At 41.3% G+C, this 25,237-nt stretch overlaps 1 protein-coding gene across 3 annotated transcripts in view; it reads right to left on the reverse strand.

The window, feature by feature from the left end:
- The window catches only part of ANXA4 (annexin A4), a 76,245-nt gene that overhangs the window by 46,521 nt on the left and 4,487 nt on the right, over positions 1-25,237 (reverse strand). For all 3 annotated transcript variants that reach the window (XM_055399535.2, XM_055399537.2, XM_055399538.2), the window contains one exon: positions 3,033-3,085. In XM_055399535.2, the coding sequence (XP_055255510.1) occupies positions 3,033-3,035 (3 nt within the window). In that variant the 5' untranslated portion in view covers positions 3,036-3,085. The remainder of the gene's footprint in view (positions 1-3,032; positions 3,086-25,237) is intronic.

The raw sequence follows: 25,237 nt of genomic DNA on the forward strand, positions 1-25,237 counted from the left end.
AGGCAAGGAGAATTCCCCTCTGGATTTCAGAGGGACCTTGGCACTGCCAATACCCTGATTTTGGATTTCCACCCTCCAAAAATGTAAGACAATAATTTTCTATTATTTTAAGCCACCCAGTTTGTGGCACTTTGTTATGGCAACCGTATGAAATTAACGAGGCATATTACCTGTTTTCTTCTACTATCTATTAATAGTAACAAGCAAATTGGTGATTGGCTGTCAAAGTTCTAAACGGCCTAGCTCAGCCCTTGACCCCCGCTGGAGACAGCTTTCCGAGTCGAATGTTTCACAAGGTTCTTTCGGAATTCCAATATTGAAAGAATTTTGGATGGTATTCAAACACTGCCTTTTAAAGCAAACTGCATTGCTGACGGACACTAAGGAAGTGTTAGTCACTCAGATGTGTCTGACTCTGTGATCCCATGGACTATAGGCCGCCAAGGCTCCTCTGGCCATGGAATTCTCCAGGCAAGTACTGGGGTGGGTACCTAGCATGGGATTAAAATTAATATCTAACAAGATGAATTGATAGAGGACCATGCAAACATAGCTTATCTGTGAGCATTCTTAGGGACTCTTTTTCTCAGGAACAAGATAAGCTGGGGAAATTTGTTCCTGTTAGCTCTGAAGTATCCATATTGATTCAATTCCAGGGCATAATGTATCATTACCTGTTACGGGAAGGCAGGGGATTCCCCCCAAGGAAGGCTCCTCAGGGCAACAGGCAAAGGGAACAGAGGATGTAGGGAAGAATGATGAAAACAAATAGCTAGAAATAGGTACTGTATCACAATTGATGAACTGTTTCTCAGTTATTAAAATAATAATGAAGATGATAAATGTCAAAAGATTGGAACGAGATACAAAGAAATACGCAGCAGTAAAAAGGAACGGAGGAACAAAGGCTGATACAGCACCATGGGTGGACTGCAGAAAACACAAAGCTCATGAAAAAGGAGCAGATGCTCTGTGACTCCATTTATAGCATCTTCTCGAACAGGCAAAACTAATCTATGACGAAAACAGTCAGATCAGTGACTGCATTTCTGGAATGGAGTGGAGAACAGGGAGGAGACTGATCTGGAAGGGGCATGAAGGAACATCCTGAAGTGAGGAAATGTTCTCTCTTAAGAAGAGAGCAGATACATGGTACATTTGTCAAAACTCAACTACCAGTAACCATAAGAGCTGTGCATTTCACTATATGTAAATTATATCTTTGAAAAGTTTTTGTAGATATATGAAAACAATGGCTTTTCAAACATGCTTTCCTTTTAGAAATGGATCATACAGTCATTGTAGAGATTTGGAAAAAAAATTTTTTTTAATTAAGAAGAAAATCTGAGTGGGAAGGGGAAGGATAAATTAAGAGGTTGGATTTAACATATACACACCACTATGTGTAAAACAGATAACCAACAAAGACCTGCTGCATAGCACAGGGAACTCTACTCAATATTATATAATAGCCTATAAGGGAATAGAATATATATATATCTGAATAGCTATGCTGTATACCTGAAACCTACATGATATTGTAAATCAGCTATGCTTCAACAAAATTTTTTAAAAGAATTAAGAAGAAAAGCAAAACACCCATAACTCTACCATCGAGAGTAAATAATTTTAATATAAGATGTAGTATAAACCTGTGTTAGCATAGCAAAGGTTAGAGTGAATACACTAACTCTTCTTATATTCTTATTACTACTATTTCAAAACCACTATCGAATGAGTAGGATCTAAAACTAAAATGACGGAAAATAATAGGGAATTATAATACTGTGATTACATCGAATGATTTTCCTTTCCTTTAAATATATACTTTATCTGTCCAATAAATAATAGTCATAATGGGAAAACAGACTCTAGGAAGAAAAACGAGAGCAACTGAGGCAGTTTTCCTCAGTGGAAAGCCCATGAAAGGGTCACTTGGTTATAGTTTTCACATGTAGAAAGGCTGAGAGCTTGCTCAGAACAGGAAGAGCAACCCATTAATTTTGAGTCCCCAGAACCAAATACCACGCACAAAGTAGGGACACCATAAACATGTCTGAATAAATGTTGTACATGTCCAGGGAGAACCCATCAAGAACAAATAGATTTTAAATGAAAGCATAACAGATTTGGTGCAGACGTGAGTAAGCCTTTGACTGTCAGGGATGATGAAGAAAATTCTAAAATATCTAACAAAAAAAAATGTTAAACTTATATTACTATTTGTTCAGTATAGTTTACACCTCCATTTTCCTAAAGGAAGGCGTCTAGAGCTGGCAGAATGTCCAGGTCCTCTCTGGGTATAAGATTCTACTTCTATTATTTCTTCCCAGAAGACCAGGGATTAAGCATCACCTGCCCGTTCACTTCTCATTTCTCATTCTCATTTGGGCAGGAGAAGGAGAGCAGGTGGCCAGCCTCAGGTAGGGACACATTTGCAGCTGAACGGCTCAGTTCCCACATCAGCAGGGAGCTTTGTGGAACCCTCAAAGGGATCCGGTTCCCTGCCTGTCCCAGAGATCAGATAACGAAGCTCAGAGGAGTCCAGCCACAGCTAGCAGCAGGAGGTAGATGAGAAGTTAAAACACTTTTCCTGATGAGCCTAAAAAGATAAGGTACCACCCAAAGTGGACGGCAGTCATCTCCTGCTGGGAAATGCGGTGGGATTTTGGATTTTTCCTTTTTATTTGCCTACAGTTTCTACAACGAACACATCGTGCTTCTGCAGAGAGAAATAAGTTGTTTATGCATCTCAAGATGTTAGAAGGATTCAAAGAAATCCCTCTTTGAATAAATTTTCAGGGTCAGGAGACTCACCAGCCCTGAAAGAGTGTTTCACCAGTGTTTCAGGTGACTCACCAGCCCTGAAATGGTGTATTTGAAAAAAAAAAAAAAGAAACTACCTTTCCATTTCCTCCTCCCTTCCCTCTGTTGAGCAAACAACCTTTTGTATAAGACAGCAGGCCCTGATTACACATCCTGTACCTGTCTGGGGCTGGCACCAGGGAGGGTGAAGCCCATCCCCAACTTACCATGATTATGACTATATGTCAGGGTCACGGTTCGGTCAGTCAAGCAGAAGTTCCTGTGTGATAAAAGCAGAGGGGATGAGAGAACTGTCATTAAAATCATTAATCAAGATAACTCACAGTTTGCACAAAGTTAAGCCACAGGGAAATAACACCCAATTTCATCAAGAGGGCAGCTATTGATTAGCTAAAGGGACAAGAGCCAAGCTAATCATTAAAGAGAAACTGTTCTAAGAGGCAAGTGAATTATGCCAGACAGTCTCCAAGCTGTTCTACTTGGAGATAACACATTACAGAAATGATTCCTCTTGCTTAGTTAGGGTGAGCTACAGTGCTTGAACTCAAGTCAAGCCTAGATTCTAAACTGGAAGTGTTAGTGGATCAGAAGAGGTGCCTCTTGGAGACAAAAGATAATCTGACTACATCAGGGGAAAAGTGATGCACTCCAGCCTTTACCCTGAATGAGGTGTGTGTGTGTGTGTGTGTGTGTGTGCACGCGCGCATGTGCCTGCATTTGTATAAGATAACAGGCCACTACACCTTTCTTTTTCCCAATGGCCACTGTCACTAACACCATCTCAGGACTTAAAGGTGCTTCTTCCCTTTAAGCTACAGCGTTATACACTTTGACCTCAGTTCTTCAGCACCCCCTCCATCAAGAAGCCTTGAGCCATCACACATGTATTCAGTCACTTAGAATGCAAGAAATGTCTTTATTGTAGATGAGCCTCTGAGGGGCAGACCCATTGGCTTCCTGTTTTCACATTCAGGTCTTACAGAAAAGGCTCCTTTTCTGAGCATTTGGTGAGATCCTTGAACTCAAAGAATTATCCGAACCAGAAGCAAGGGCATCACCTATGAGCTCTTTAAAATGCAGAATCCCAGGTCCTCACTCCAGACCTTCTGCCAGAATCTGCATTTTAACAAGATTCCCAGAATATCTGTCTGCACAGTGGTTTGAAAATCACTGGCCTAGATAACCCTTCAGGTTGTTGTTATGGTTTAGTCACTAAGTTGTGTCCGATTCTTTGCAACCCCATGGACTGTAGCCCGCCAGGCTCCTCTGGCTATGGGATTTCCCAGGCAAGAATACTGGAATGGTTTCCCATTTTCTTCTCCAGGGGAATTTTCCTGATGCAGGGATGGAACACACACCTCCTACATTGGCAGGTGGATTCTTTACTGCTGAGCCACCAGGGAAGCCCAATCCTACCAGAGAGCCTTGTTCTAGCATTCCCCCAGAATAACTGCATCCTTCTTGGCCAACTTTATCACCAACTGAGTCCTGCTGGGCCACAGTCACTCTTCATCTTCCACTTTCTGAGGCTCAGCTCCTTCTTCCTTGTTTCTCATCACTCACTGCAGACTTAGCCCGATTGACCTGGGGGTCAATCCCTTCCTGTGGGGAAAGTCAACTGGCTCTGAGGCACAGCTTGAGCAAAGGTGCAGAGGTGGGGATGAGCTGTGGCTTCAGGGCGAGGCTGCTAGAGCAGCGGGCTCCTTCCAGGGAAGGCTCAGAGATACGGGTGGAAAAGAAGGCGGGGAATTGATTATCAAGGGCCCTGTCCACCTGAGGAGTTTCATTTATAATGTAGGCAGTGGAGAAACAGTGAAAGGGTTGGGTTTTGCAAAAAAATAAATGTAAGACAAAACATACTTTAGCAAGTTACTATACTAGGGGATAGACTAGAGTCAAAGCCAAGGAGTCAGGAAGGCTTGAGATACAATTAATAGTACAGGAATAAAGATCTGTACTAAAATAGGCAAAGATCTGGGCAGGATGTGGCCCCTGGGATAGGATTTACACATGACTTTTTTGGAAGGAAGACGTTATGGGATTTAGTGGCTCCTGAATTATCTGAATTTATACATTCAATCACTAAATATTCGTAACACACCTCTATATCTCAGTCACTGTTTTAATTGTTAAAGATAATATGGTGAATAAGACAAGGAACCTGCCTTTAAGGAGCTTACAGTGTTTCAGGAAAGACTGACAACAAATAAAGAGATGACTGCATAAGACAATTTGATACCAGTAAGATGAAAATACAATAGGATAATGGTACAGAACAGGGATCAACCAACTTCAGCTCAGGGGCCACATTCTAATTTTAAACAGTCTATCCACTAAGAAACATTTTTAGCATTTTCAACAGTTGACCAAAAATGAAAAGAAAAAAATTTCACGACACATGAACATTCTATAAAATTCGAATATCAGTGGTGGTTTGAGCAAAGCCTTCTGGAAATACTGAGAGTCATTATTCAATGAGTTAGAAATATTTCACCACAGGAAGAAGCTGTGTCACATTTGAACACAGGGTGCTTTTAGCCAGGCAATGTATTTTAAAACTTGGGCAGCACACAGAGTAAGTCCATTTATATAAAAACAGCTGTTTTGTATTTATTATTTACTAGTATCAACTGAGTTTCTAAACAGATTTTAGAAACGAATGCAGTCAATGGCACCCTTTGATTCTTGCATTAGATAGCAGATATGTGTAAAGTGAACCCACACAAATGCTGACTAGCACAGTATCTGGCACCTCAATAATTAGGCAGGAGCAGGGAAGGAACTGAACACACCCCTCCCCCAACACAGAATTGCTGTAGGCCTCTTCTCAACTCCACAGAACCATCAGCCCCTGGAAGACGAAAGGCCCTTCTCCATCTGTAAAAGCCTGCCCATGTGTCCACGTGCAGAGCCAAGGATTCTTACAGCAAGGGACCCCAACCTTTGGGATCTAGTGCCTGATGATCTGAGGTGGAGCTGATGTAATAACAGAAATAAAGCAAACAGTAAATGTAATGTCCTGAAATCATCCCGAAACCATCGCCACCCGCCCCCGCTTCCAGTCCATGGAAAAACTGTCTTCCATGAAACCAGTCCCTGGTGCCAAAAAGGTTGGGGATAACTGCTCTAAGGAAAATTTTCTGCCTCAGCCTCCTTGACTCTTTTTCTTTCTCTCTGAGGGTCAGCCTACAATCCCATAAGCTGATCAGTATGACCAAGTTCACAGTGACCCTAAAATAGGCAAAGATCTGGGCAGGATGTGGCCCCTGGGATAGGATTTACACATGACTTGTATACAACTTTGAGGTTGTATAAGCTCCTTTTGCAGCTCATGGGTCAGGGGAGGGGCAAATTATTAGCAACTGTGCCTCAAACTTTACATCTGGGAAATGCAGACACATTCAGTTTGGGGCATAGCTCAAATGACCTTAAAAGCATCAGGACTCTTAAAGATGGAAAGATGAAGCCTGAAGAGACCATATGTTTGAGATGTCTTTTAAAAAACCAACTTGTGGGTGGGAACCTACATCTTCTTTGTAATATGTGAACTCCTCACCTAGGGCTTCCCCGATGGCTCAGTGGAAAAGAATCTGCCTGCAATGCATGAAAGATTGGAGACGTGGGTTCAATCCCTGGGTCAGGAAAATCCCCTGGAGGAGGAAATGGCAACCCACTCCAGTATTCAAAAATCCCATGGATAGAGAATCCTGGCAGGCTATAGTCTATGGGGTCGCAAAGAGTCGGACACAACTGAGCAACTAAACAGAGAGAAACAGACACCTGAGGCTCAGGACAGGGCTCTCGAAGGTTTCAGGACATAGTTTTAGAGCAACTGAAAGAAAGCTGGTAACTCAACATAAGAGACTTATCCCAAGAGAATACATATTCCTTTGAATAAGGGAGTAATATGCTGTAAATTATTGTTTAGTCACTAAGTCGTGTCCAGCTCTGCAACCCCATGGACTGTAACCCGCCAGGCTTTCCTGTCCATGGAATTTTCCAGGCAAGAATACTGGAGTGGGTTTGCCATTTCCTACTCCAGAGAATTTTCCCAACCCAGGGATTGAACCCATCCATGCCTCCTGCTCGGCAAGTGGAATCTTTACCACTGAGCCACCTGGGAAGCCTTAAGCTATAAATAAATTCAATCTATTTCAGGTTAAGATTACATGGACTTTTAGAAATAATTTACAATGAATTCATAAAGAAAAATTAGGTATGTCAAGAACACACCCCTATCGTTTTTCTATAGGATGTTCAGAAGGACAATTATTACATGACTTCACATACTGCCCCCTTATATCACTGCCGGAAATTGGCAACCCAGTGCTGACTCAAGCATAAAGTTTCTTAAGTCCTTACGGCAGACCGCAGATGCATGAACAAGGCCCACTCCTGGTAATATTGCAGGAGGTCATGCAGACAGAAGTGTGATACATTCCTCCCCACACACCCAGACTTTGGACAGCAGGCAAATGAGACTGACTAGTAAAATCAGTAAATAATCATCAAAACAACGATATGCAAACTCATCTAAGGAGGAAGAATGGCTCCTGAGATGAAGCCTGCTGGCCAAAAGCTGTTAGACATATTTAAAGAAAAATTCTGCCCAACAGTAATGCAAGCTCAACCCAAAACCATCACTGAGGTTTACTCTAAAATGTTTATCAAAACCCTGACCTCAAGAAAGGCTGGCTTGGCCCCAGGATCAATGTTCCACGCGTCAGATATTTCCCCACTGTGAAGATGAATTTTATCCATCTAAAACTCTTTATTCTGATTCCTTGATTGCCAAGGAACCTCTTGACTAGAGTTTGGCTTCCCATGTGGACCTCTCTACAAAGTACTGCAGTATATGTATTTTTTTCTAAGTAATAGTTATATTTCTCAACATAAATAAATAAATTAACCATGTGTGCAAGCATGTGAGTGCCTATGAGTGATAAGCCTATAAATACGAACCTGTCCCTAAGAGATGAACCCCTTCTGGATGTGCTAACAAATATAATTTCTCTGGTCTTGCTGGATGCGACACCATGGTGAATTCACCCCATGACCAAATGCTTTCTTTGAGGCCCCAAAATAACTTGGCAGGTGTTCTCCATTCAGATGCACAACATTGACCCAAGACCGGCGCTCTTACTTGTGAAGGGGTCTGATGGCCTTGAGACACATTCTTACACTGAATCCTTCTCCGCCCTGGAAGATCACATGTGAGTGACTCATTCACCATTTTTCTTTGGTACATGGTTTCACTTTAAATCCCAGAGGATGACAAATTTAAACTTTTAGTCTGTGGACTTGTGGAGAGTACAACTGGGCCCCACCCAGGCACTAAAGGCTTTTTAAAACTCTCTATGAAATAGCAACATGAAAGCAACTCTTCTTCCTCGGATCTTTGATTCTTCTTAACTTAAAGGAAATTTTGTTCCCTGGATGGGGTTTTTTATTTTTAAACATTTAATCCAAGAAAAGCATGTAGGCTAAGCGAAGGCAAAGTTGAAGACTTGCTTGCTAAGCAATTCTTAGAGAAGAATCTCTTTCAACCCACCATCTGGCAAGTAACTTATGAACAGTCTTTTGTGCAAATTTTAGCCACTGATTCACAGTACTGTTGGACCAGTAATAATAATTTCAATCCACAAATAATTAAAATACACATTTTACATATAATTTAAAACATCCCCACTCTTTCTCTACCATTCATTCCCACATCATGCCCAAGTCTATTCAAGTTTTCTACTCCAATGATTCCTTTGTCCAAAAGGCAGGGAGAAGGAAAGAAGGACATGTATTAAATACTCCTCTGCTGCTGCTAAGTCACTTCAGTCATGTCCGACTCTGTGTGACCCCATAGAAGGCAGCCCACCAGGCTCCCCCATCCCTGGGATTCTCCAGGCAAGAACACTGGAGTGGGTTGCCATTTCCTTCTCCAATGTGTGAAAGTGAAAAGTGAAAATGAAATCGCTCAGTCATGTCAGACTCTTTGTGACTCCATGGACTGCAGCTTACCAGGCTCCTCCATCCATGGGATTTTTCTAGGCAAGAGTACTGGAGTGGCTTGCCATTGCCTTCTCCGAAACACTCCTCTACATGACCTTAATCTACCTAATAACCTTTGGAGTCCTGACATCTCCACTTTACAAAACAGATGGATAATACAATAATGAAAGCTGTTTATGGCGAGTTCTATATTGTATTAAGAGATAAGATTAGAAAAATAAAAAGAGTAATGAGATGGCTTTAATGATTGCTGGGAGAGCTGGTTGGGCCCTGCACTCTTAGTTTACTGTCTGCCCTCCTAAACATCTTTCTACTTCACATTAATACCTCAGTTTCCCCAGGCACAAATCAATGCATGTTCTAATAAATTTTATAAATATTTCTCTGGGTACTGTTTTCAGTTTTCACAGTATAAAGTTTCAAATTTTCCTAAGTAATTTTCTCTCATTATCCGAGTGACTCCAACTGCCACCTGTCAACTAGAGATCTTTGGAATTCTGGTTGGCTGGCTTTTTGATGGTGGAGGTGTTTTTAAATTATTTTGCCTTTTAATTGCAGACAAGTTGTTTGGATTCCCCTCCTCCTTGCAGGCTAGTTAGCATAGAAACAAGAAGCAATGCACTGGTAACACCAAGTACTCCTCTCAATCATGGATCTAATAGGATAGTTTCACTGATGTTTCATGCTCAGTCATTCAACAATCATGATCTGAATGCCTGCCCCAGGCTAGGTACCACTCTAGGTGCTAAAAGGCAACCTTAATCTATTTGTTACCTTCATATCGAAAATTACCCCCTGTGCCTTGTCTGTTCAAGAGCAGCCTAACAGAAAAAAATTCTGGTAGTGGTTGACAAGAACTCTGCTGAACATCCTTCCCATTGCAAGGACTCTACACCCTTTCTGAAAGTTCATCTCAGCCTTTGGTCTCCTCCTTCTGGTCATGGGGCTCACTCCTCCAAGGGGTAGCCTCTGTCACTGCTCAGTGGGTCAGCATCAGGAAAGTTGGCCTTGTATTCCTTGTTAGGTGTGCTGGAGCTAAAGGGGTTTTATTTTTAAATAAGTGTTTACTGACCATCTAGTTCGGAGAAGGCAGTGGCAAGCCACTCCAATACTCTTGCCTAGAAAATCGCATGGACAGAGGAGCCTGGTGGGCTGCAGTCCATGGGGTCGCTACTAGTCGGACACGACTGAGCAACTTCACTTTCACTTTTCACTTTCACACATTGGAAAAGGAAATGGCAACCCACTCCAGTGTTCTTGCCTGGAGAATCCCAGGGACGGCGGAGCCTGGTCGGCTGCCGTCTATGGGGTCGCACAGAGTCGGACACGACTGAAGCTACTTAGCAGCAGCAGCAGCAGACCATCTAGTTACACTGAGTGCTTAGGTGTTTTATCATGGGCTTCCCTGGTGGCTTAGACAGTAAAGAATCTGCCTGCAATGTGGGAGACCTGGCTTCGATCCCTGAATTGGGAAGATTCCCCTGGGGGACGGCATGGCAACCCACTCCAATATTCTTGCCTGGAGAATCACCATGGACGGAGGAGCCTGGCATGGTACAGTCCCTGGGGTCGCAAAGAGTCGGTCATGACTGAACGACTAAGCACACAGATGATGTATCAACACTATACTGCTTCCCCTTCTCACTGTCCAGTGAATTGGGCAGGATAACTTAAATTTGAGAAAAGTTAAGCATAATGCCCGAAGTCACTCATGTAGTAGGTGGTAGAAGCTATGTTTTCAGTCACAGCCATTACTCTAGAGATCTTCATGCTATACCATACTAAATGCACGTGTCTTTACATACATGTATAATTATATACTAAGGCAGGTGTCTGTGATAGAAGCTTTTAGGAGTAACAATGGAATCAAAACTTCAAATTGCCACATCTTTTGCCGAGCTAAATGCTTTCTTTTTCTTTGTGTCTTTAACAAGCTGGATGAAAAAAACAAAACAACAAAAACACTCCTCCCGGACCTATCTGCTGAACACTGGACCCCACTTTGGCAGACAGCACCCAATCAAGAGTGGTGGCTCTTTGAAGATCATGTTTCTAACCCCATATGCCCCTGCCCTAGTTCAGCCATCCGACCTTTCCAGTGGAAGAACAAGGCAACATGGCTCTGTGACAGTGTCTCTTGGAGCCAACACATGGCCAGAGTCATGTCATCTCCAGCTGAGAGGTACTCAGTGTTTCCATCCAAACTCCATCCGGGCACATTCTGTGCCCCTCCCCTCCATGACAGGGCTGAGCATCCTGTATGCAGTTGGATGGGTTCCACCCACAATCGGAAAGTACCCTCGGTGCTGCCTGCTTCAGAGACTGGCTGACGCATCACGCCATGGAGACAGTCAAAGGCTAGAAATACTGGAACTGTTTGATTATGTTTATCCTAACATCAGCAATATTTAGACTGTCCAGGGTACACCAGTAGGGAGAGAAAGAAGGGCTGCTAGGAATAACTCTTCCAGCTTACGCTATGAACCAAAAACAGCACGGGCTTTCATTCAAAGTCTAACATGGGGTTTGGCGCAGCTCTGACATGTTTGCTCAAGCCCCAGATGGCAGTTTACTTACGCGATTAGAGGCAGCGCCCCTCCAGGCTTGAAACCCAACTATTCTTTTGATCTCTCAGAGCTGATTTTCCCCTAATTCAGATCAAAATGTCTAGCAAACAGCTGAGAGAGCAATTCCCAGGCTGTGCTGTAACTACACAAAGAAAGCAGGAGTAGAAATGGAGTGGAAACGCCTGCCCCAGAAAGAGCTCATTGCTACCACTTGGATTGTTAAGAGTAGAGAAGGCTACAGACAGCGCCCAGCCCCACCCTCCCTGGAGACGGGAAACAGCCCTGTCTACACGTTAGGTGGTAAACCTGTCTCTGGGTAACATGTGTGATAATAGCGTGTGGATTCACTTTCTGACCCAAGGTCTGGCAGGTACTAGTAGCATGGGTGGGACAGGTTCACACGAGTGAGGGAGAATCCATGCCGCCCCTCCAATAGGAAACAGCAATGGGAAGGTCCAAACCTGAGGGTGGTGTGGCCAATGCCACAGCTGAGCTGTCCATTTCCTCTTCCTTCCTTGGAGCCATCCTGCCTTTGACACCATCCTTCCTCTGTAACCAAGATGCTGAAGCCTGGAGGCCAACCACCTGGGTTTATAACTCTCCCAAACATACTTCCTCACTGTGTGATTTGTAGTAAATTATAATCTCTCTATACTTCAATAAGTTTCCTCACTGATAACATGGAATTCATAGTAATAGTAACTTCACAGGGAGGGTTGTGGCAAAGATGAGTCAAGTTATTGCATCATATCAAGTACTTAGAATCTCACACATATTATGTACTCAACAAATGTTAGCTATTCTTTTTATTCTCTCCGAGTAACCTTTATCTACCACATATACATATTCCAACATACCAGTTTAACGAGCTGTTTTAGGGGTGGGTTACCAACTCCACCCATATTAAAAATATCTGTGGTGTACAGAGTTCAGGCTTTCACATCTGGTTTGAAAAACCAGATTTCCCTTAGGATCCTTTTGGCCACCAAGTTGATGGGGTCCTCTGTGTATGTCTGTCCTCCAACATCATCATTGTTTTCAGAGTTGTCTGAATTCTAAGACAGCATCTTCCCTGGAATCTACTCACCTGACTCCCATCCCGGGTCCCTACTTTCCTGCTCTTAATTCTTAGCAGTGCCTTGCACATAGTGGAGCTCTAAGAAATGCCTGTTGACTTTAACTGAACTGGCTGCTCCTGCAGCCGTAGGACTATGTTAACTGCCTTGGCTCCTACGGCTTCCAAAAGGCTTAGTCTTCAAGAGGGGCCCTCTTCCCCAGGGGGTCTCCTCCTCTTGCCTTGTTTCAGAGCCCCCTGGTATTCTCTAAGGAAGCATTAGCATAGATTCAATTACTCCAGTCCCACTGGAGTTTACTTTCTAACCACAGAGGAAAATATATTCTCTGTCTTGAAACCTTAAGGTAGGCAGAGATTTCTTAGGACACAAAACAGCACAAGCTATAAAAGTCAATATAAGTAAGATTCATCAAAATTAAAAAAGGTTTGCTCAGTAAAAGACACTATTAGAAAAGTGTCTTTTATTCTCATTAAAAGAAAATTAACAGAAAAGCCACAGACTGGGAGAAAATATTCACAGCACGTATACCTGATAAAGGACTTGAGCTGAAAATATATAAAGAACTAAAAGTCATAACACAAAGACGAACACAGCAAGTTCTTAAATGGGCGAAAGATTTAAGACACTTCACAAAAGAAAACATATGAATGATCAGTAAGGATATGAAAAGGTGCCTGTTACTGGTTATGCAGAAAACACAAAAGCAAAATAAGATACCATTCACATCCCTTAAAATGGTAAAAAAAAAAAAAAAAGGAAAGAAAAGGGAAGAAACAACAAAAAAAGTGGACACTATTAAATGCTCGAGAGGCACTTCCCTGGTGGTCCTGTGGTTATGAATCCGCCTTCCAATGTAGGGGACGCAGGTTTGATCCCTATGTACGACTCCACATGCTGTGGGGCAACCAAACCTGTGCACCCTGACTACAGAACTGCCCATGCACCACAAAGACCCAGCACAGTGAAAAATAAATTTAAAAATAAATAAATAAATGTTAGAGAAGAGGTAGAGCAACTGAAATTTTCAAACACTATAAACTTGAACTACTTGGCAGTTTCTATTAAGGTTAAACATGAATCTTCTCTTTGACTCAGCAGTTCCATCTTGTTTACCTAAGATAAGTGAAAACCCATATCCATAAGAAAACATGGGCAAGAGTGTTCATATGAGCCATAATCACACGAACTGCTGCAACTGGAGACAACTCAAATGCCCATCAACAAATAAATGGACAGATTGCAGAATATTCTTGCAATGGAGTACTTTTTCAGCAAACAACGGATACAGTGATAAGACGAGTGAATCTCTAAAACATTATTCTGAGTGAATGAAGCCGAAAAAAACAGGCTAATGTATAATGTCAGAAAGCACAAAAGTGGTTGCCAAGGGTCAGGGATTGGAGGTAGTGGTAAGGTGGAGGGGACACACCTGCACAGGAGTGTGAGGGAAGGAACTTTAGGGTGTGACTGAAATGTTCCTAATCTTGATTGAGGTAGTGGTACCCAACTGTATACATTTGTCAAAATACATTGAACTCACTTCACACCCATTAGGATGGCTAGTATTAAAACAAAACAAATCAGAAAATAACAAGTGTCAGTGAAGATGTAGAGAAATTGGACCCCTTGTGTACTGCTGGTAGGAGTGTAAAATAGTATAGCCACTATAGAAAACAGTATGGTACTTCCTTGAAATGTTAAAAATATAATAATTACTATGTGATCCAGCAATTCCATTTATGGGTATATATTCCAGGTATATACAATCTGGAGATACATACATACATATTAATATACATAGTCTTTCCAAAAAATTGAAAGCAGGGACTCAATGAGATATTTGTTCACCCATGTTCATAGCAGGATTAATCAAAATAGCTAAAAGATGGAAGCAACCCATGTGTCAACTGATAGACGAATGCATAAGCAAAATGTGGTACATACAACAGAATATTATTCAGCCTTGAAAAGAAATTTAACACGGACTTTGAGGACATTATGTTAAGTGAAACAGCCAGATACAAAAAGATTACTACAATACGATTCCACTTATATTGAGAACTTAGAGTAGTCAAACTCATGTAGTAGTGCCGGAGGTGGAAGAAGGGACAAGAAGGAATTATAGTCTAGCAGGTATAGAATTTCAGTTCCACAAGATGAAAAGCGTGGTAGTGATGGTTGCAAAGCAATGTAACTGTATTCACGCCATCAAACTGAATGCTTAGAAATATTTCAAATGGTAAGTTTTGTCTTACGTGTATTTTACCACAATTTTTAAAAATAATTTTTACAGTAGTCTTGCCTGGGAAATCCCATGGACAGAGGAGCCTGGGAGGCTACAGTCCATGGGGATGAGAAAGAGTCGGATACGACTTAGTGACTAAACAACAACAACAAACAACAATTACAAAGAGAAATAAAATTTAAAAAATAAACTAAAATGAAGCAATTTTTAAAAGTGAACTCCTTAAGAAAAAAACCCTGTGCATTTTATCATATGTAAATAATACTTCAATACAATAATAAACATGTCTACAGCCAAAAGTATATGATTAAGATAATACACAGGTATACAGCTTTGCAGGCTGAGGGTGGCCTCGCAGGTAAAGCCTGCCACTGTGTGTCTTCCTTTAGCAATGTCTTCTCGAAGGCAAAATCCTACTCAGTGGAATCCAAAAATCCATACAGCTTTTGCATAGCATCATGGGTAAAGCCACGTCTCCTCAGGGATAACAGCTATTCAAAGAGAAAAATCTGTCCAGCATAGTTAAGCTTTGCCACAGGTTACACTGTTTATCCCACTCCATTTCCGAAGTTACTTTAAAATCAGAGGCCCTCAAAGGAACGTGAAAGGTCACTTAATTCCATTTTCCTCCTTCAAAAATACCGTAAGTAAACTATTCTGGGCAAGTAAGACTCTAAGACAGGAACCCCACTAACTGTTCACATAGCAACCCCAACAAGTTGATCATAAGCTACTGGTGTTGATCTCCACTTCTTGTCTCTTTTATCACTAGTTTCTGTATGTCCATCTGCAGCCAGGTCACCTGGATCCCTCCTTAAGAATTACAAACTACAGGCCACTATATCCTGAGATCCCCAATTCCAAGGCTGTATGTCCACCTGCACCCAGGTCACCCAGATCCCGCCTTATGAATCATAAACTATAGGCCACCATATCCTGAGACCCCAGTTCCAAGGCAGACCAGTACTTCTGATCTTCTCTCTCGTCTCAGCCATCATAGGTCTCAGGGGTAAAGAAGAAGAGCACCTCCTCAGAAAAAGGAACCCTGAATCTAACATCTGGTCTTTCTTTTATAATCTATCCCAGAGAAATTAAAGTCCACTCCATCTTTCTTTACAGAATTCTTGTGAGGCTGGAAGGAGGAGACAGACAGGACTTGAGTGACTGGCAAAAAGGCGGTGAGTGGCCAGGCTTCCTAGTGTCCTGTTAGGTTTTATTTGCCTACAGGTAGCAAAACAGTTATCACACAGCCCAGGCTTTTCCTCACCAACACTACCACTTCCGTTTGCCACAAGGGAAGAAAACTCTCTTCCCAAATGAGCAGGAAAAGCAGCTGAGTTTTCTTCACAGATTTACACCGCTTTGACCCTGGCAATCTGGAATCAGCTGGAGAAGAAACACAGCTCTCTTAAAATGGCACGTTTTCTTCTGGCGCTGCCCATGCCCTGTAAATACTGGAGACCTAGCTCTGTGGGCGACTCTCTCTCCCCCTAGATCAGCCACTCCTTCCATGGACCAGAGCAGGGATCTATTTTCAAATCTTTCCAGCGTTCAAGCTGACTCTGGCCAAAGAACACAAAAACAGAACTGTTAGAATTCTTCCATGGTGGATGTCTGATTCACATAGGGAACTTGCTATTTCTGATGCAGCCTCTCCTGGGTTTTTTTGTTTTTTTCATGAAAAACCTAACGAAGGCAAAGGAGGGCCACGGAAGAAACTCGTGACAAAATCCAAAGGACTAGGACTGATGTGACACAAGATCAGAAGCTGAAAGGAACCGAAACTAACTAGAGGCAGATGGCGTAAACGTGTGTGTAAGAGACACACAGAAAGAGCCAGAAAGAGGGGGACAGTAAGGAGATGAGTGACGTGTCTCCATCAGCTCAGTGGGGAATCCCTCCAGAAAGCCCCAGCCCAGCCCACCCACTCGAGCTGAGGAATTGTGAGGTGGACCCTTTACTGACCCTACTAATTCCCCAAGCCAGACAAGGAGCAGAGTAGATGCAGGGAAAGGCGACCAAAGAAAAAATCCTGGTGGAAAGGCATCCTTTATGTATCAAAGAACCAGGCATTGGGGATAGGAAAAGATGCCACCTCAGAGAGGCAGAGAGAAACGGGGAAAGCCAGTTAGAAACAGGAACTGGACTGAGTACTGTGCAAACAAATTTCTCTCCTGCTTAAAGCTGATGCCAACACAAAAAGGACTAAGGTGTTCTGTCCACCTTTCCTTTGACAGACACAGTCAGAACCTGTGTTGTGCAACGTGGTAGCCACAAGCCACCAGGCAGTTATTGAGTAACTGAAATGCAGCTAGTGCAACAGAGAAAATAACTTAATTTTAATTTGAATTCAATCTGAAATTGAAGCAGTATAAAATATTTTTTCATAACACAGGACAGCAGCATTTTTTGGTGGTGCCACGATTCACTGTAACCGTTACACTGTGCAGTGTGCTTGTCAGCCACATTGCATCTTTTCTAGTATTACACCGAATCACAGCACCGAGCCACTTGCTGTCAACATATTGATTCACTTTGATATCATCTATGCATTAATGCAACATTTTGAATGTGTTTATTTGAATATGTTCTACAGACAGCATGAATTACAGTGATACCTATATAAATTGTAATTCCTAATTACATTTAAATACTTACTTTAATTATAACATTTTCTAGTATGAAAAAATAACAATGGACAGTTTAAAAATTTTTGAAAGAAGGTGGCTTACTGATGGAATTGAGTGAAGAGGCAGAAGCACTGTGACTGGTACAGTAAGGAAAGAGATTCAATTTGCATAAGAGTGAATTACCTGGACAGGTGCAGTTTTATTTTTTTATATACATTTATTTATTTTAATTGGAGGCTAATTACTTTACAATATTGTATTGGTTTTGCCATACATTGACACGAATCCGCCACGGGTGTACATGTGTTCCCCATCCTGAACCCCCCTCCCACCTCCCTCCCCATCCCATCCCTCTGGGTCATCCCAGTGCACCAGCCCTGAGCACCCTGTCTCATGCATCGAACCCGGACGGGCGATCTGGACAGGTGCGGTTTTAATCGGTACCATCTTATGGAAAAACTCCAACGGACTTTCTCTCCAACCCAGTACTTTGGATCTATTGGGTAGGATAATTGATGTTATTCATTTCACCTGTCTCATTTTTATTTTTTCAAATGTGACTACTAGATAATTCAAACTTACATTCGTGGCTCACTTTATATTTCTATCACGTAGCACTGATCTACACATATCTTGTGTAATAATAATTTTTAAATTTTTCTTTATTTTTAATTGGAGGCTAACTGCTTTACAAAGCTGTGTTGGTTTCTGCTGCACAACAGTGCAAATCAGCCATCAGTTCAGTTCAGTTCCGTTCAGTCGCTCAGTTGTGTCCGACTCTTTGTGACCCCATGAATCACAGCACGCCAGGCCTCCCTGTTCATCACCAACTCCGGAGTTCACTCAAACTCATAAGTGTGTATATATATATATATGTATATATCTCCCCTCCCTTTTGAGGCTCCCTCCCACCCTCCCACCCCTCTAGGCTGTCACAGAGTTCCAGGCTGGGCTCCCCGTGTTTCACAGCAGCTTCCCATTAGCTCTCTAGTTTACACATGCTAGTGTATATACGGCAATGCTACTCTCCATTCAACCAACCCTCTCCTTCCCCTGTTGTGTCTGCGAGTTTGTTCTCTATGTCTGTGTCTCTACTCCTACCCTGCAAATAGGTTCGTTCGTACCGTTTTCCTAGATTCCACATATATGTGTTAATATAGGATACTTGTTTTACTCTTTCTTGACTTGACTCTGTATAAGAGGCTCTGGGTTCATTCACCTCAGTTCAACTGACATATCCGTTCCTTTTTATGGTTAATAGTAATTATTATAGCTACTGTTGAGCATATATTTTATTGTGTCAGACATTGTTCTAAATACTTTACATGAATAATTATCTCAGATATCTCTTTTAAATCTCATCAAGAAAATCATTTATCTTCTTGGTGACTTCATTTCCCCCATTAAAAAAAAAAAAAACACAGTATGGGTCTATGACAAAAGAACGAGAGCCTTGGAATGTGTAAAGGCAAAGCTTATCCCTGAATATAATTCACTTAATTATTCAGAAGAAACATTCAGGGAACCATTGGACATCCTCAATATTTGACGGAAGAATAGCATTCTAAATAGGAGGAGAAAAATGATTAGTATAACACCAAGAAATCCTCTGAGATGAAAGATTTTGGCTTAAGTATTCTGCATTCAGAACATCAAGGCCAAGGTTAATTTTCTACAATCACCCTTTTCCTCCTTCCCAAATAGAAACAGATTTGATTTTTAAAATGCTTATGTGTATTTAAGAGGGCTTACCAAATCTAATATTAATATAAGAAGGTTTACCAAATATTTAAATAACATTCTTTTCACTACTGTTTGGTTTCAACTATTCCCCCTTCCCCAAAATACAATCCTCCAGCAGGAGTCCTTTTAAAAGAAATGAAGCATCTGCAGAGATCATGAAAAATTTAATATTAACACCTTGAGAGATCATAGAAAACAGAAAATACTGGTTAGTTTTTAAAAAAAAAAACTCTTTACTTTTTTATAAAATGTATATAGCATAAAATTTATTATTTGGTTTATTTCTGTTTTACCGACCTCAGGATTTTGTGGTTGTAAAAATGAAATATGGATTTGGGATAGTTGGCATTAATTTTATTTGTCACTATCAACCTCTTTTTCCCTCCAGTTGTTATTGTTTAAGTTGCCTGCCTGATCTGATAAACTTGTTTCCTAAACCCAGCAAGCATGTGGGAACAGGCAGAATGTTCCACTGCAGTGCTGAAAATTATGGCTCTTTCCTACAAAAGAAAAAGATCAACTTTCATAGGATTTTAAAGACTATAAGGCTTTTAGCAATCACATCTATTTCCCCCTCTCATTTTATTTTGTAAATTATTAAATCAAAGCTAAGCACTGAAAAGGCCATTTTAAAACAGCGTAAACATACCATCTACTTTTACTTTTTGTGTGTTCCAATCTTTTAGCAATTGTAATCACAGTATGTGTATCATTTTATGTTCTACTCTCTCCTCTTAACTTTCCGAATTCTACACAATCATCATATTTATTATTTTATTAAATTTCTATTCTTCCATTGTATTGATACATTATAACTTATTCAGTGTCCCTACTATTTGGTTATTCAGGTTTTTTCATGATATGACTACAATCTTTATAATTAGCTTTGTAGATTTTGTTCTTCTTTTGACCTATTTATTCCTTGTGATACCAATACCTGGATAATTATGAATATTTCCTGTTGTCCTCCAAATTTACAAGGATATCCAATTCTCAGCCAGCCAAAACATGTTCATTTGCTATACTTATTTATTATTTAATGTTTAGGTGTAATACTGAGCCTTATCATAGGTTTAACTTCTTTGAATAAACACTGAATTGTCTCTTTTTCTACTTATATGCTTTTTTGTGAATTATCTGCTTGCATTTTTGGCCCATTTTAGGGATCCTGATGCTTTACTAACACATTTCTAGGAATTATGCACATATTATAGAACTTAGTCTTTTATACCTGGAATTTATTATTATGCAATTTCATATTTTCCTTTAAGTAGAGTCAAACTGTGGGAAAAAATTTTTAAATCATACCTATCCATCTTTTCCTTTGTATTCCTCCCCCTTCTTTTTACCTCAATGGTTAGAAAAGTCTCTTTTTTGATGAAATGTTGATAACGGTTGAGCTGGATGATGAATAGGTACATGAGGTTTCCTTTTACTATTCTGCCACTTTGGGTGTATGTTGGGAAAAGTTTATAATAAAAAAAAATTTTTTTTAGTAGCTCTTTCCCACTGCTAGAATAATCACTTTATTTTATTTCTGCCAGTTTTTCTCCCACCCCTTCCATGTTCCAGTTGAGGAAACTCTTGCCCAGGAGGTTAAAGCAACTCTCTTACTATATGACTCATCTTGCGTCCCACCCACTAAATTTAGCCACAACATCTTCTGTTTTGGGCCTAGGGAAAACACCCAATGACAAGGCTATTTGGAAAGAGCTAGAATTCAGTTTAAGAAAATTTGGCTGGAAGATCCTAAGTAGCTGGTGCTTTATTCCTGCAAGCTTACTCCAACCCTGCCCCACTAATGAGCCATAAGACGACCAGGGGTGTGCTGATAAACTTAACAGCTGGCTCTCCAAGGAAAGAAAACCCTGATTTGTAGCCATTTCTTTGGTGTAAATATTTTCAACATGATCCATTTCAAGTTACTTATGTGGTGTCACTGAACTTAGAGTTGGTAATCAGTAGACAATGGTATACCATTATACAGTATTTCCACCATACAGACACAAGAGACGTAAAGAATTGCAAGAACATATGTAATAGTAAAAGGTGGTAAAATAATTAGAAAGTGATGGGGTGTATTCAATATAATTTACTGATAAATATTTCTACCTTAATATAATTCATTTAATCCTAAATTCATTTAATGGCTATATTTATAATATATAATGGTTAAATAATGGCTATATTTAGCAATTAGTTTGAAAAAACCCTGAACATTTAATAGTCATTTCTGATGGATTTCCCACGTGGCTCAGTGGTAAAGAATCCATCTGCCAATGCAGAAGCAGGATTTTTTTTTTTTCAAAAAATTGTGGTTAAAAAAAATGACAAAACTTACCATTTTAATAGTTTTTAATAGTTAAGAGCATCTCTTCCCCATTGCCAGAATATTTGCTTTACTTTATTCCTATTTTCTATGTTTTATTCTACTTATTTCATCTTAAAATTCAGTGGCATTGATTACATTCACAATGTTGTACAATCATTACCACTATCCATTCCCAGAACTTCTCTATCAGCCCACAGAGAAACTTTATACTCATTAAATAATAACTCATCATTTCTTCCTTACCCGACTCTGCAAACCATCATTCTGTTTTCTGTCTCTATGAATTTGAATTTTATCTTATATAGGTGGAACGATATATTTGTTCTTTGTGTCTGGATTATTTAATTTGGCATAATGTTCTCAAAGTTCAACTATGTTTGAGTACCTATCAGAAATCCACTCTTTCTTAAGGTAAAAGCAGGGTTTTAAGACCAATATTTAAGGCCACAATGGATGCTCGGCCTGGAGGGAGAGTGTGCAGGTGTCACTCCATCTTCTCACCTCTGAGGTATAAGCCTTCCGCAGATTCACCAACATATAGAAAACCCAGGGAATTAAGTCCACCCAAAGCATGGCCCCAGTGAGGAGGTCACAGGCAGCTTTAATAGGGAGCACAAAAGAATCTGAAAAAGGCAGAAGATCCCATGTGCATGATTAAAATTCCCCTATGTTTATATTTTCATTATATCCAGAGCAGTATTTCAACCTAAAAGAAGTTCATACAACTAAGTGGTTGTGAAAGTGTGGTTCCATGACCAGGAACATCACCATCAACTGGGAATTTGTTAAAAGTGTAAATTCATAGGCCCAACCTCAGACCTACAGAATCCAAAACTCGGGAGGTGGAGTTAAGAGGCTCCCCCACATGATTCTGATGAATTCTCAGATTTGATAACCACTGCTCTCGAGTAATGATTCTAGAGTCCAACTACAGACACCTGAAAGGTTCCCAAACCACCCCATGGGCATTTCATAAGTGGAGGTTCTCATTCATGATCCTTCACCAAGAGTAAGGTAATGGGGGACTTCCCTGGTGGTCCAGAGGTTAAGACTTTGCCTTCCAATGCAGGGGGTATGTGTTCCATCCCTGGTGGGGAAGCTAAGAGCCCAAATGCCTCTGGGCCAAAAAAACAAAAACATAAGTAATAATGTTAACAAAATTCAATAAAGACTTTAAAAAATCGTCCATATTAAAAAAATCTTTAGAAAAGAATAAGGTAATAGGGAAAAAGCAAGCAAAATTTTATTAATAGAAGGGGGAGTCATAACATTAACATCTTTTAATATGTTTTACACATGCATGTGTATAGTTATGCATAAATATGACTCAGGATATATGTCTGCCAAAGATTATTTGAATAGTAGAGTTCTCAAAACCTTCCAGTGCCAACACACCTTACTCCTGGAAGGCCTGATCTGTTAATTTACAAGATCTGTGAAACTCCAGATTCCAGTCTTCTCCCACGTTTGAATGTTGGCTTAGGCTGTAAGGCATAAATTCAGTCCAGGAGATAGCAGGCTGCGAATCCACAAGGGCAGAGCTCCAGTCCTTGCTTCAAGATCTAACCCCACCTGTGGGAGCCAGTTTATTCTGGCATCAAGCTGAGGTAGACTATTGTGCAAGATTTCTGCCAGGATTAGCAATAGTATCAATCTCTATTATACCCTCCTTCCTCTTTGAGAGACCCTTCATGAGTTGAGGGACCGAGTCTGGTAAACCAGTAAGGTGGGACTCTCCTAGGAAGAAAGAATGACTGGTCTAAGGCAAGCCCATTCCAACTGCCACAGTGGTTTATGAGTAGCCATGTGACACACTGAAGTAAAGGCAAGCCTGTCTAGAGGTTGGGGAAAGAGCGTTCCCCAGGCTAAAAATGACTGAGTCAGCCTACCAACTTCCCCCTTTCTTTTGGCCTTGGATGAAGGCATGACTTGGGTTTCCCTGGTAGCTCAGCTGGTAAAGAATCCACCTTCAATGCAGGAGACCCCGGTTCAATTCCTGGCTTGGGAAGTTTCCCTGGAGAAAGGATAGGCTATCCACTCCAGTATTCTTGGGCTTCCCTGGTGGCTCAGACAGTAAAGGATCCATCTGCAATGTGGGAGATCTGGGTTTGATCCCTGGATTGGGAAGATTCAATGGAGGAGGGCATGGCAACCCACTCTAGTATTCTTGCCTGGAGAACCCCATGAACAGAGGAGCCTGGAGGGCTGCAGTTCATGGGGTTGCAAAGAGTCGGACATGACTGAGCAGCTAAGCACAGAAGGCATGACTCAGTGTCCGGAGCTATGGCTTCAAAAGGATCCTAATTAGTAGAGGGTAAGGCACCTGGCATGGTATCTTGGGAAAAGCTCTTAAACTTTACTGAGTACAAAAATCCCCTGGAGAGTGTTTAGAAATACAGATCTGGGGGATGTCAGATTCTAGAGCTTGAGTCAGTAAATCTTGGGTGGGGCTCAGAGACCTTATTCAATCAAGTTTCAATATGCGGTACTGATTATTCTCACACCCAGCTCTGAGCCCTGACTCTCAAATAGGTGGTCTCTGCATGAGACCCCTGTTTCAAAACTGCCACTTGCTGTGTGCGCAGGCACTCATTGTTTTTACTTAAACATTCATTTGAAGGCTTCCTTGGTGGCTCAGTGGTAAAGAATCAGCCTGCTAATGCAGGAGACCCAGATTCGATCCCAGATCTGGGAAGATCCCACATGCTGAGGAACAATGAAGCCCACGCACCACAACTACTAAACCTGTGCTCTAGAGCCTAAGAGCCGAACCACTGAGTCCACGCGCTTCAACTACTGAAGCCTGCAGGCCCTAGAGCCTGTCTCTGCAACAAGAGAAGCTACTGCAGTGAGAAGCCCATGCTTAGCAACTAGAGAGCAGCCCCACTCTTTGCAACTAGAGAAATGCCCACACAGCAACGAAGACCCAGCACAGCCAAAAAAACAAATAAATAAATGCAAAAAAAGTTGATTTTGCTCCTATCAGGTACTAGGCATTGTGAAAGAAACAAAGATGAAGATGATTTTGCCCTCAAGGAGCATGTAAGCCAGTAAGAGAAACAGAACTAGTATGTAACCAACCCAATGACAAAGCAGCACTTGGCAGCTATTAATATTAGAACTTCAAGGAAGGGAGAGACTATAGACTATGTAATCCCACCCCCCTCCCCCCACCCAAGAGAGTCAGAGATTTCATTTGGTTAAGGCTCAGATAGGATTTTAACAGCAAAGAGTCCATAGGCAAAGACAGCAAAAATGAGGCTTCCGCTCTGATTATGACTGATAAGACTTATTTGAAAAAGAGAATATTTGACCTTTGAGAAATACAGGTTTGAACTTCCCCAGGATAACTTATACCTGAGTTTTTTTCACTAAATGCTACTGTACCACTACACCATCCACAGTTGGTTGAATCTGCAGATGTAGATCTCAAGATATCCAGGAACAAAGGATAAGGCGGTGGGGAAGTGGGACGTGTAAAGTGATACGTGGATTTTTCAACTGGGCAGGAACTGCATTAAGGGTCAAATGCGTTAAGTTCGGAGTTGGGCTGGTTTAATGGCCACCTCAGGTGAAGAGCTGACTCACTGGAAAAGACTGATGCTGGGAGGGATTGGGGACAGAAAGAGAAGGGGACGATGGTGGATGAGATGGCTGGATGGCATCACCAACTCGATGGACGTAAGTTGAGTGAACTCCAGGAGTTGGTGATGGACAGGGAGACCTGGCGTGCTGTGATTCATGGGGTCACAAAGAGTCGGACACAACTGAGCGACTGAACTGAACTGAAGGATATGATGGGAGCGGAGACAAAG

The sequence above is a fragment of the Moschus berezovskii genome, chromosome 11 (assembly GCF_049115385.1).
Source record: "Moschus berezovskii isolate FMDL1 chromosome 11, NW_MosBer_1.0, whole genome shotgun sequence".
NCBI lineage: Eukaryota > Metazoa > Chordata > Mammalia > Artiodactyla > Moschidae > Moschus > Moschus berezovskii.